The 13,518-nt window shown below is 33.4% G+C and overlaps 1 protein-coding gene across 6 annotated transcripts in view; it reads left to right on the top strand.

Annotated features, from left to right (window-relative positions):
* LOC143199159 (nephrin) overlaps nt 1-13,518 on the top strand; it is an 891,666-nt gene that overhangs the window by 834,309 nt on the left and 43,839 nt on the right. For 5 of the 6 annotated variants that reach the window (XM_076408969.1, XM_076408968.1, XM_076408964.1 and 2 more), the window contains exons 7-8: nt 1,927-1,959; nt 12,215-12,365. In XM_076408969.1, the coding sequence (XP_076265084.1) occupies nt 1,927-1,959; nt 12,215-12,365 (184 nt within the window). The remainder of the gene's footprint in view (nt 1-1,926; nt 1,960-12,214; nt 12,366-13,518) is intronic. The other variant, XM_076408965.1, reaches the window with a different exon arrangement.

A 13,518-nucleotide genomic window follows, 5' to 3' on the forward strand; every position in this document is an offset into this window, starting at 1 on the left:
CACCGAAAATCGCTGTGAAACAACGATATTGATGCCAAAAAGGCTCTCCAATAACATCACGAAACTTTCCCGAAAGACCCATTAAACCTTATTACAAAAGTTTCGTTTTTTATTAACCAACTTTTGCTTCTACAAGTTGTTCCTCCTGTGTTTTTTTTGTGCTCGCGTTATCATGGCAGTCACTTTATCGTCAAGCGTACTTGTAGCTTGCAGAAAGGATAACAAATATATAGTTAGGAATAATGAGAAAATATTTTTAGGGCCACTTATAGAACTTATATAACGTAAGAATGGTTTTTCCCAAAAAATAATATCAAACGAAAACAAATTCCTTCCTGATAGTTTCATATTAGAAATTATTATTGTGTTATTAGAAATTCTATTTGGAATTTTGTCTATAGAAGTCTATTATTTTCATCCATTGCTGTTTATCTATGTCTAACAATACTTAAATTTCAATCAATTCTTCTTTATCCAACATCTTAATGTTTTGAATAAAAAACATTAATTTTAACATAACTTAAATGGTTGTCAGAGGATGAGCACGGATGAAGCGTAAAATATAGCTTCTTAGCGATGTTTTTCAGAGTTGTCTGTAGCAACAATTATTTTGAGGGGTTTTTTAGAAAATACTTAGTGTATTCGTTTTGGCTTTCACCCTGAAAACACTTACAGAATATCAGTTACGTGCGATTAAAAATGGATTACGAATACCTATGTGCGATAAAAAGACCATGATGGATCTTCAACGCTAAGGAAGGTGATGTAAAATTCTTGGTAGGATTGCAAACGAATTGTTCATCATAAGCCGCTTCAGTCTGGCTGAACCATTAAGCCTACCTTTCAATAACTGTCGACTGTCAATAACTAATCTAACTAAAACGAATATGACCAGTAGGAAAGGCGTCGTTTTTCACGACGACAACGTCAGGCCACACATATCTTCAGTATTTCCATAAAAATTGAGAAATATTAGTTAGACAATAGAATTGTCTCAGTGTCTGTAAAACGCTTTTAACCAAAAGAGAGCAGTGCTAGAGATATTCACATGAATAAGTCCGAAAAATCTTCAACTAAAGAGACCTACCCAATTATTGAAATAGACAAATCTTACCTAAAATGCATACGTAGCTACTTGTGTATGCAACCATTAAAATATCTAATAGAAATTATTATTAACCAAACTTGAGTAGTTCCAAAAATGATGAGGCGAAAAATTAGAGTCTTTGAAACCCTTATGTGATGGAGAAAGACCTTGAAAAATCAATATTAGGTTATCCTACAGGAGTTTTCAACCATTTTCACTCGAAAGATGCTTGAAAGGGATTCAGATAATCATAGTGATTCAAATAGAGAGATGCTGGATTCTCTGACAGAAAATGTATGATTATTATCTCGCTTGTATCGAATATTGAAATAATTTTTGCCACGTACAGTAAAGGAACACCAATTTCTTCCAAATAAAAACAACTTCAACTTATATCCAGGCTCGCAATATCAGGTATTCGATAAAACAAATTGAAACCCTCACTAAAAATCACCGAGAGTCACAACTGGACGATAGGACTATGCTGAACGATCCTACAAGATAATGTCTGAATCCGATTATCACTCGTCCACAAGCATCAAAATTGGACAAAAAAAATATGTAGAAATACCTCCGTGTTCTCCGGATGTTGCTCTCGTTGACTACCGCTTACTTCAAAAAATATCGACGATTTTTTTTTCAGATTCGTCCTTAAACTCGAAATATGGGAAAGATGATAATTAATAAAAGACAGTACTATTCAATTAAATTCAGTTTTACATAAATTCCATATCCATTTTCCTAATAACACATTCCACAACATTTTTTCACTCTGAATTGGTACTATCACGCTAAAGATGTGTATTGACTGTTTGCTGTAATATGTTTTTCCATTTCAGTTTGGTATAACTTCGGATGTTAGAATTAACGATGTAAGTAATTTATAGTGTGTGTGATAACCAAAACATTCCCTACTAAATTATTAACAAACACTATCAAAATAACCAAAGGTGTTGTCAATTGTGTGTGAAATTAATATTTAGTATAATTATATGTTTTAACTAACACAATTAAAAATGGGGTTTTAGGAAGTATTGAGAATTAATTTTTAATTTATTTTCACGTAATGGTCGAACTACAATACTCACCAACGAATTCTTCATCAATAATAGTAATAGATTTTTTCTGCTTGGTTGGCGCAGTGGTTAGGGCACAGGAAGGTCTTCCTACTGCTGCGATAGTTGTGGCTCGGTCGATGATCGTAAATTTATGTTTGTGATAGTCCAAACGGCAACAGTGTAAAATCCAACAAGGAAATTGATCCCAGTCACACCGGTAAGCCTAGTTGCCGGTGATAAATACAAAAACAAAAACAAAAACAAAACAAAATATAGACTTTAGATTATTTAAAAAATATTTATCTTCCTATATAATATAAATTATTTTAGTTTTATAATGTTTTTCAATCATTATATTATGCTTTTTAAGAATGTTGATTCCAAATTTCTAAAGAAAGAGAAATATAAAAAAACCGAATTCCAAATTAAGTTATTAATATATGGGACAATTGTGTCGAATCTGACGAATTCGCTATGATTATAGCACTATTTAAAATAAATTTTCAAATATGCTTCAAACAAATGTCTTTCTTCTTTTACCAAGATTTAAATACTAAGCCTGTTATCCATACACAGTACATTCATATACACACTCAGGCATCGACGAAAAGCACGAGCAATTCCTGAAACTAGAAAGCGAGTGATTTTTTCCAAGCCAAAGACGAGCAAAAATCCCTAAGCCCGTGTACCACTTACCACTTTGCCGTCTCCGAAATCAAAACGAAAAAAAGGAAAAAAAAGACGACCGCAAAAGAAAGCGGTACAAAATTAACAAGTTCAGAATGAATGGAATGCGCATTTTAACTCGAAAGTCCTCTTTGGGCCTTAAAATTCCCGTTTTAATTATGTATGTATGCTGAATAAGGGACCAATTCCTGACTGGATTGTATGACGAATGTGAAAAAAGTTGCTGGGCATTTAAAGAATCTTGAATAGTCAACAAGCCGATAAAAACTGAGAAAATAAGGTTAAGAGAAATGAAAGGATTATTCGAACAAAACGATGGAAAATGAACGAGGCAAATTCAGTAAACTTAAGACTGAAAACTATAAATAAATTATATTATAGTTGGTATAAAATGACTAAGTTATCCACAGTTCATTGATGCGTTATTTACAGCATATTTATCCAATTTCTTTTGTCTTGTTTTCATAAGATACGAGTTTGAGAAGAGGATATGCTGGTTGACGCAATTGAAATCCTAGTTTATATCAAATAGCGGCGCTAAAAACCGTTCTTAATAGATTTCACTAATAAATAGAATACCGAAACTTCATTCTTTCAATACATTTGAAATGGTATTTTGTTCATGAAGTATAAAGAAACTAAAGCGTATCTAAACTAGTACGTACATTATAGTACACATTTACAATTTCCATGGAATGAATACAAACAATGAAGCCAGCTTGGTTGGCACAATGGTAAAGACGACAGGACGGTCCACCTACTGTTGCGATAGTCGCGGATTCTAATCCTGCTAGGCCATGGTCGTAAATGTATCTTTGTGATTGTTTAATATCTGTGATTGTCCTAGGCAAGAGTGCAAAATCCGACAAGCAAAATGATCCCAGTCACGCCAGTAACCTGGTTGGATTAGACCGGATGTCTTCTAGGATGATTTCTACGTTGATCACTCACCAGTCTGTACGCTTAACGTGGTTCGGAACTGACGTTAAATAGTAGGTCCAGTCCAAATAAACCCTCGTTGGTAAAAAGGAAAGTTTAAAATATATAAAAAACAAACAATGAAAGAGAACAAAAAATGAAAATGCAACAAATTCATAAATATCATACCGTGAGGTATATGAATGTAGGTTCACTGATGATTCAACCTAACCTAAGGAGATCTAAACACTGATTGTGCTAGTCACCATTTTCAATTATTTAGTATTACCAAATTCCTTCTATTTTATTACAAAACTTCCACATATAATTAATATTCATATACCATATGCATCTATATATTTGTATGGATATAAATACAGGTACTAAGGTTATCATTTACTTGTAGAGATCATACAATCTTATACCAAATAGATTCGCAACCTGAATATTATAATATTATTGTTCCAACGAATCCACTAGTTGATTCAGTAATGTTGGAGAACATCTACTTCTGATCCTCTGCCCTAAAACACCCTATAACGGTTGAATTAAGATATGGTCTGGTGTCTGGTGATTATTACCGAAGATGGTATTTGGTGGTATGTTGGTTTTTTTTTTCCTAAAATTGGTTTTGCTTTTTATGCAATTTTATGTTCCACCATCATTTCTAATATTCGTCCTAGCCTAACATGTATCTTAACCGACCATCAACAACTTGGACTAACATATTTGTAGTATTATTTGAAAAATAATACATACAAAATAATCAAATGTACGAATCTCCCTCGAGAGTGATACATTTAACTCAGCGCTCCTTTATTTGATTTATCTTAAACTTCTCAGTTTGAGTCATCAGAACAATTAGTGAAAATAAACAATAAAATCATCATTCCAAGGAGAAAGACCACGATTTTCGATTTTTCTTTATTCCGTCTCATTCTATACGATGATAATGTAATAATCATTGATGGTATTCATAAACATCCCAAAATAAGAAGGCCCTAAAATTGCCAAATTGACAATTAAATTTTTAGTGACCTTCACCAACTGCTATCCTTTTAATTGGGGATTTTTCTTTTTATTCCAGCATATGAGATATGTTTCATCTATTTTCAAATACCGACACAACCTAAATCTGTTTTTTTGTCACTTAAACAATTCCAAGCAACATTAGTATATGCGTTGCTTTTTCCGTTGTGTGGTCTTTATAACCATAACCTTTTTCTCTACATTTTATCGTCTGCACAAAACTTATGTTGTTTACACTTACTTGAAAATGTACTCTCAGTGAAAATATACAGTGATCACCTTACTTTGACTTTTGGAGATGAACCTCCATCCTTGACCATTGCACAGTGTTGGTATAACAAATATGCTCGTGGCCGCAGTTAGCTCAGGGACAAATCTCGTGAAGGTCGCTCAAATCAATATTTTTGTTAGAAGATATTGATACTGTCGGCGATATAATATTGCAAGATCATCATGTGACTTACCGTGAGTTATCTTTGACAAAAGTTCAATAAAGATGCTCGTGCCAACTGATGCAAATAAATGATCAAGAAATATAGTGGCGGTGATTCACCTGCACAAGTGACTAAATGAGTATGAGCCCAAAACAAATAAATAATTTATTGTATAGATCTTCCAAGACTAGCCAAATACGATAAAAATGATTCGTGCTCTAAGTACTTCTAAGCAAATAATCGCCTGTTTTGAAATAACTGGACATCTGGCAACTATGCCATTAGAGCAATGAGTAATGGTTAATTCTGAATGGTACACAACCACTTATTTACCAGGAGTGTAAGTTCAATAAAAATACAAGTACATATCGGCTGAAACGATCATCTATTTGATTGGCCAAAAGATCGAATTGATGGGTTATCTTCCGTACAGCACTGGTTTGTTATCAAATAATATTTTTGTTCCCGTATATAAAGAATAAATTGTGTGGTGGTCAACTATGTTTTCGAGATATCTCGAGGACAAACGCATACAGCAATATATTGATCATCATGAACAATACTTTGAAAAACAATAAAGCCATTTTCGTTAATAAACTACTGTCTCCTCATTATTAGACTAAAAGTACCTTCGTATAATAATGTTTCTCTTGGAAATTTCTAAAACGTAAATCTTTATGAACCACCCTGTACACAAATACTTCGCATGGAACAAATATGTTGTGTCCCATAGGAGAATCCAATTAAATTGGCCGCAAAAGACTGAAGAGTCGAGTTTAATTTCGGTGAAGTATCACTTTAATTAGGACGCGAACCATGGACCGTCATGACTGTTGGCAAATGTGGGACCGGGCAAGGCCGGACCGACCCCGAGCATATGTTACCATTCCCAAATAAACGACCGACATGGTACCGTGGCCCCCCTCACCGTCCCGTTCTAGCGCGAGTGTCGGTTGGAGAGGAAAAAATCCCCCCGGGGGGGAGGAGGCGGAATGGGAAAAAGGCCGCAGAATAAACATTTTTCGGATAAATTGGGACCTATTTGTAATTCGACGAAAACAGCATCGGCCTGGTCGTGGCGAATTGTTGTCAAGCTGTCACGATGCTGATGTTCTGCTTTGTTTTTTTTTTCGGATATAAATTGCTTTCAAGGCTTTCATTTACTAAATCAATTCGCCGAAGCACAACACGTTTCCATGTATTTATTCCTGTTGTTCTTTTATTCAAATTATTATTTTTACCTAAGGGAGTATGGAACCGAGAATAAAAATTATTTGAGGCAAATATCAAGAAGAAATTTCTATTTTCATTAGTTATTGATATGTATTTCGACTGACTAATAGATAAATCTGTACTCACATTAAAATTATATGAATATAGAAACAGGAACAATTAAAAATCACATGGCACATACAAGTAGCTGCTTTCTGAATATTGCTCTTCAAATCCCGATCTAAGATTTCAGTGCCAAACTCAATTAGCATTTGATTGGTGCACTCCACACAGCATTGTTTTCACACATTTTCATACCCCCGGGTACACTATTATCGAGCAGTTGTAGTCCTTCGAATTGTTGTGAAACTGTCGCGACCTTAATGTCCGCTTTTTTGAATATAAATTGCTGTCGAGACTTTCATTTCCTAAATCAATTTACTGAACTACAACACAAGAATAAAACCAGAATACAATTATATTTTTATCAGGTATCTAAATATATTTATACACGTATTCGTCTGACTAAGTAACAAATCACCTTTCACAATAAAATTATATGAATATAAATACAGGAACATAAGCAATCACATTTGGTTGGTGTCCTTGATATAATTACATGAATTCTTTCAATAAGTCTTTAGTTGGTTTCTTCACGTACAGTTAGTACCGTTAGGTTTTTGCGGATATCCTTTTTTTAATATACCATTAGACGTTAACAATGCCACGAAGAACCTTGTTTCGATATGTGTGAACCAGATTGATATTGATTTTCCTTGTGCAACTGTAGAACAATTTGTGGTAGAGTAGATATTCCGATTGTCGTCGAAGCAACCACCACAGTTTTCGAATCTCATACAAAATTTTGCTCATTTCTTATGCCCAAGTATTCAGCTGTATTCGCATACGGAATTACTCTAGAACCAATTATCACTTGTAGCATGTAATATTATTCAGCATTTTTTAGTTGATTCAGCAATGTTATTAACAGCTGTTTACACTTTATTTACAGTACTCTTTGATTGTTATTTATAGCGAGGAATGCAGTATCGTCAGCAAGTGTGGGTATTGTTATTCCTTAACATTTAGGAATATCAGTGCTATAAGGCAAATAAAACCAAAATCCACAAGGACACTACCTTGTCATACACCCGCATAGTTCTTAAAGTGGCTATTAAAAACATCACAAAGGAATTGAGAATCTAACTCATTCGGCCAGGTAATTGGATTGGTCGATTGGATTTCGTGTCATAGTTTAACAAAAGCTTCGATGTCATCTAGATTTCCTTTTTTCAGAAACTTTTTTTTGGTATCTAGTGTCCATGTCTAAATTTTCTTTGATAACCCTTCAAGCTTATCTGCTAATATTATATCGTAATAACTCACGGTGCCTGCCTTCTACTTCTACAAATGTTGCCACAAAGCCATGCAAGAGCGATGTACCTTATCAGTTTCATTCTTATAAGTCCTTGATTGAAAGCAAGCACCTAATTATTATGTAATGTGCATAATGTAGACTATTTTCTTGACAAATCCCTTCAATTTCAAAGCTGAATCTTATTAGTTCTGTTTTAAAAGCTTCTTTGAAGTCTTCAACGCTTTTAGTTCACAAGGCCCTTTTTGTACAACTAAATGGTATTATATTTGTTGTTTTATGTTCTATTTACATATTCGGTACTTCCTTTATTTTCGGCCAAAGCTATCCTATTTTCTGCAGTGTTGATACCCCCGTCCCAAACACCTTTACGTAAACTTTAAACCCTTAAACTATTTTATCCTGTCTTGTTTCCTCCACTTAAGTGGTGCCAACAACTGTAGTCATTTCGTGTATCAGTGTTTATCATGCGTGTCACTATTCACAACCTTCTGAGATTTTTCATTTCCGCTGGTGGAATTTTGTTTCACTCATCACTTTTTTCAGTACTACCTATGTGTTACACTCGAACATGAAGATGTGATTTTGTTTGACATGAATTTTTATATTAATGAATCTGCTATTCATTGAAAAGTATAAATTCTTAGCTATAAATTATATCCTCAATTTGTACATTTATTAACCCCAGATTACAATTTTCGTGCTGCTTTTTTTCAATATGATTCCATATTCTCTTAAGACCATATATTTTCTGTTAGGAGCCTGGATAATCATAGGTATCAGTACATCATCAGCAAAAGATCGTTCTAATCTTCAATTTTTTCATGATTTTGTACCCTGTGTGCAATACTCTTCAATTTTGGTACCTCCTTTAATTATTCTGGTAATAGTGAACTGTTATTCTTTTCGTTCATTCATACATTTGCTATTAAATACTCTAATAACCATAATGTTAATGTTCTGATTATTAAAAATAGATTGCTTATGATAATGCTATCGCTTGGTTGTCGAATGGTTTTAATGCAATTGGCAATCTTTAACATCTTAAGTAATAATTATAATGCAATACAATTTCTATAACAGTCTAAATATTTATTACGCAACCCATTATGCCGTCGGTTAAAAGTCCGTTAAAACCAAAATGTCCAGATTTGCAGGCTTATACTGTGAATTTGTTGGTATTAACAAAAAATGATAAATATTAGTTTCGAAACCTAATATACCAAAGCCAAAAAATAAATAATGCAATGTCGGAATTTCTGAATGAATAACTACACACCATCAAACAGGAATAACATTATCCTTCTTGTAAACGTAAACAGATAATTCAATATAGGTAATGAAAATAGTTGACAAAATGAGCACGTCTTTATTAAACCTCCTTAAATCAACCAGACTCGAAAAGTTAATTTGTCAACATGAACCGTACAAGTTAATAAAATGCCGTGAACGTCGCTGTCTGAAGAAAGTAGACTGCCGCTACAAACCCCCATAAATTAACAGGGACAAAATGGAATGTCTTTCGTATGTAAAATTGCGTTCCTTTGAAGATATTTTTAGTGTCCCTTCCAGAGCCGTTCCATAGTTGTATATAAACTTTTTGCTAGTTGTTGAAAATACAAAAGGCGAGCGCATTAATCTTGACGGAAGGGTGGGGGGTATACGGCGATGGCACGCGAGGAGTATAAACTGTCGGAATTGATTTATCATCGAGTGGTTTATCGTAATATCGCCATCACATCGGGCAATATATCATTAATTACAAACTAATACAATTAGAGTTACATATGGAAAACTTGAACCTAGAAATCTTATATATTATTATAAATCAAAATAATATTTCACTGAAATATGTTGCTCAAATGTTTTTCGCGACTTGTTGGAAGTTTAAGAAAAGTTGCACTGAAAAACCACGAAAATAAAGCGGATACAAGCTTAATAATATTGTATCGAGGACATTAGATATTAGCAAGTATGTATGTAAGGCTACTGTATAGGCTGCTGTTCATGCCACAAGACTTCTTCAACATTATTGACTAAATCTCGCCACAATTGGCGATTAGCTGCAGCTGTTCTGATCTCAGACAATGTTGACCTCCCATTTTCTCGCTCGTTTGCGATGATAATGATACATGTCTTTTTAAAAGCTATTCGTTATATCTTCATTCCAAAAGGTCAATTTCGCCACAAAATTTATTGATTCTTCATTCGAAAGACATGTCCAGATTGCGGCCATTGCACTCTGAGTTTCTGAATCTGGTCCTCAACTATGTTGTTCCTCAACTAACTGTTGTATCTGAAATCAATAATTAAATTTCTATTTGAAAAATCTCAAGCTTACAAATGTCAAATTGTTACAGTTTGTTTTCTGACTTATCATTTCGGTTTCTGATTTCAGGCGTAAATGCATCTTCCTGTATTATATATCCCAAATATATATCCTGCAATTGGTCTAACTAGATCCCGAAAAGATTTCAATAGCAGGCGTTGTTGTCAATACTTTCGTCTTTTATTCATTAGTTCGCAAGTCATATAGTTCTACAGTGTGAACCTAAGTTTGTAGCATTATATAGAACGTCATGACTGTTTTTAAAAACTTTTCACATAATTGCGTCCAATACTATGTTGGAAGGCAGTGGGGAGACCACATCTCTGGTGAATACCGGGTAGGCACTCAAATGAATTTGACAAATGATTTGAAATTTACGCACAGCTAATAGAAACATAATAAGTTGCTTGAAGAAGTTTTATAACTTATATGGGAACATGTTCAGCTTCCAAAACTGCTCAAAGTTAGGGTCACTGTAGAGAGTCAAAAGCACAACAAAAGTCAATAAAAACGACAATAGAGTTATTTCCATATCTAATACCCATGGGCTGGAGTAGCGCTATTACTGATAAGATATAGAAGTTATTTAGGGTTTGCAAAGAACGCATTTGAAGTAACAAGAAGTGTGATAACTGATAATGTATATTTCAGAACTAAGGAATGGTTTGATGGTCACAACACGGCATTACTTATTGTCACCTTAATCTCTCAAATTGGCTGCATTTGAGTTTTAAAGAATCCACAGGTGATTTCAAGGAAACAAACTCATCCACTGTGACTCTGACTATTTGATACAAATGTTGGACTGGAGGGATCACTGAAGATAAGTCTAGTCAACAGTCACTAGTACTGCTGACTGAGAATAAACGAATTATTTCTGCTTAATTAAAAATGTAATTACTGCATTTCTTAGTCACGTACCATATCGTTCCGATGATCATGTTGTCTAACTAAATAGACATTAACAAAACTTTGATGTTTCCTTTCTTGAATTCATTATTTGATACCAAAGTTTTGCTACAATAATTCCGCAATTTTTCATGCATTGAGGATCAAACTGGATCATCGAAATCTTGTGGCATCGGTGATTATAGAAAATTACAATACGTACTATGTATATGCCAGCAAAGACAACTACACTTACCCGACCTTATATACAATTTAATACATATTCGATAAAAAAATAACAATTTAGAAAGAACTTTTCTATTCAGTTATGTACATTATGTATTGCTCATTCTCGCCATAAGAATATACTATTAAAAATAATATATCAATATATACAACCTAATATAATCTTAACAGGGAAAATCTTGGTAATCAATAATCTTCAGCGCAATCTTCATATTGATCAACCATGAAGATATTAATTGAATGTATTGACTATATGAATGATCGCTTACTTAAAAATAAATAGTTCCAAAAAATTCTTAAAAAACTGAATGAATTTTAATCAAATCAATTGATCTTTTGTTATTTTATATATAGTATGGTGAGTATGTCAAGCCCCAATATCAATTATAAATATAGATAAAAGTAAATTAACTATGCCACGAGCTATGCTAAGAGCAGTTGGTCATCCGCAAGTTTCACGCCGAAGGTCATGATTCAGTCCATTCTAATTAAACTTGTTTTATCTACATATAACATAATCATTGCTACATCCCACTAATTGTGACATTATGTATCTCTTTCTTGATATAACTGTTAAATAGATAGATAACATAAGAATTTTCAAATTACAAGAAAATATTTGTAATAAAAAACTTGGGAATAACAAAACGTTAAGCCGGAGGTAAAAAGAATTCAAACAAAAGAGATATGAAAGCGATAATTCCTCAGAGTTTCATGTTTAAGCAGGCCCGAATAATCCAGCAAATAATCCTCCCGATTGTCTTGGATAAATACTTAAATGAAAAAAAACAAGCGCAACCCTCAGACCGCAAACTAATTAACGGCGCAAATATTTGACCGCGCACGGTAGCATCGGTAGCAAAAGAAATCCAAAATCAAAATCGCATTTTATCGCGAACACGAACCCTTCCAAACGAGATTTAAAGGAAATCCTTCGAATTTTATTTACAGAGAGACGGAACGTACACAACGAAAAGCCAACTGATTTTCCAGGCCAGTCACTGGGAAAACGGGATAAAAATCCACTGTTACGCCGAGAACGACGTCACTAAACACCACTACGAACCGGAAATGCACAAGCTGATCATCCTGGAAGTTCGATGTGAGTAGTTGAATGTATACTGTAGATTTATTGATTATAGTTATAGATAGTTAGAATAAGATTTTCGTTACATTATTATCATTCACTATTCTAATAATCAAATGCTTTAAGTTTTTTTAATTAAGTTACAGAAAACTTGCCGTGTATGAATTGTTGTTCGTTAGTCTCGCTAAATCTCGAGAATGACTGGACCGATTTAACTAGTTTTGGTTTTTAAATATTTTTGAAAATCCAGGAAAGATTTATGTGGTCAAAAAATATGGAACAATTACGAAGAAAATTGTAAAATTGTTTTTATAGTTTCTCTGCTATCAGTATACATCGATATTGTTGTTAGCTGTCAAATATTTATCATCAGACGCAACAATAGAGAGAACAACAATAAAATTGAGCGATTCCGCAAACGCAGTGCTCCTGGTACTACGATTTGAGAATATATTATGGTGCCAATAAATCAGTTGGGGATTGAAATAATTGGGGAAATGAATGAATTAATGTTAATATTGTAAAGCACTAAAATACGGCGGTAAATATACTGGATGATGTTATGCCGATAGAAAAATAAAACGGCTACACTTGGTTCCACAACCAAATCCAATACTCGCATTAATTTCTGGAATGAGAAATTATTCTAACCAGCTTTTAGACAATATTCAATAATATAGCTGTTTCCAACCTGTTCCTGGCGTAACACATATTGTAAATGATAATTTCATACCTACTTTCAAGATATTAGTCAAAGGTTTCTTCATCGAAACAACGATTATAAAAAACGTTCAAAATTGCAAGCATTGCAATAGCAAGTGGCTATTGTTACTGTTAGATAAAATTTGTAAGATAGATGTACATGATATGATTATAAGTAAAACAATAACAATTGTAAATAAATACGTTCACATACCGTTTTGTTGAGCTTCTCAAAATAATTTTTCAATAAATCAACATTGATCAAGATACACTCGCGCTATTCTAACATTAAATGTGTTAAGATAATAGAATAAGTTAATAATGTTAACTTAATACAAGTACCGGTGATTTTGAAAAAATTAAAGAGAAATTACTTTACTTTGAATATCATTACGAGTATTGTCCAACTCTAGCTGCCCTTTTCCTCTATTTTCTGAAGGTATATCAATTTCTTAACACAAACACC

The sequence above is a fragment of the Rhynchophorus ferrugineus genome, unplaced genomic scaffold, assembly GCF_030347505.1.
Source record: "Rhynchophorus ferrugineus isolate W39M unplaced genomic scaffold, kcgeb_rfMv2 rfM6, whole genome shotgun sequence".
NCBI classification, from domain to species: Eukaryota; Metazoa; Arthropoda; class Insecta; order Coleoptera; family Curculionidae; genus Rhynchophorus; species Rhynchophorus ferrugineus.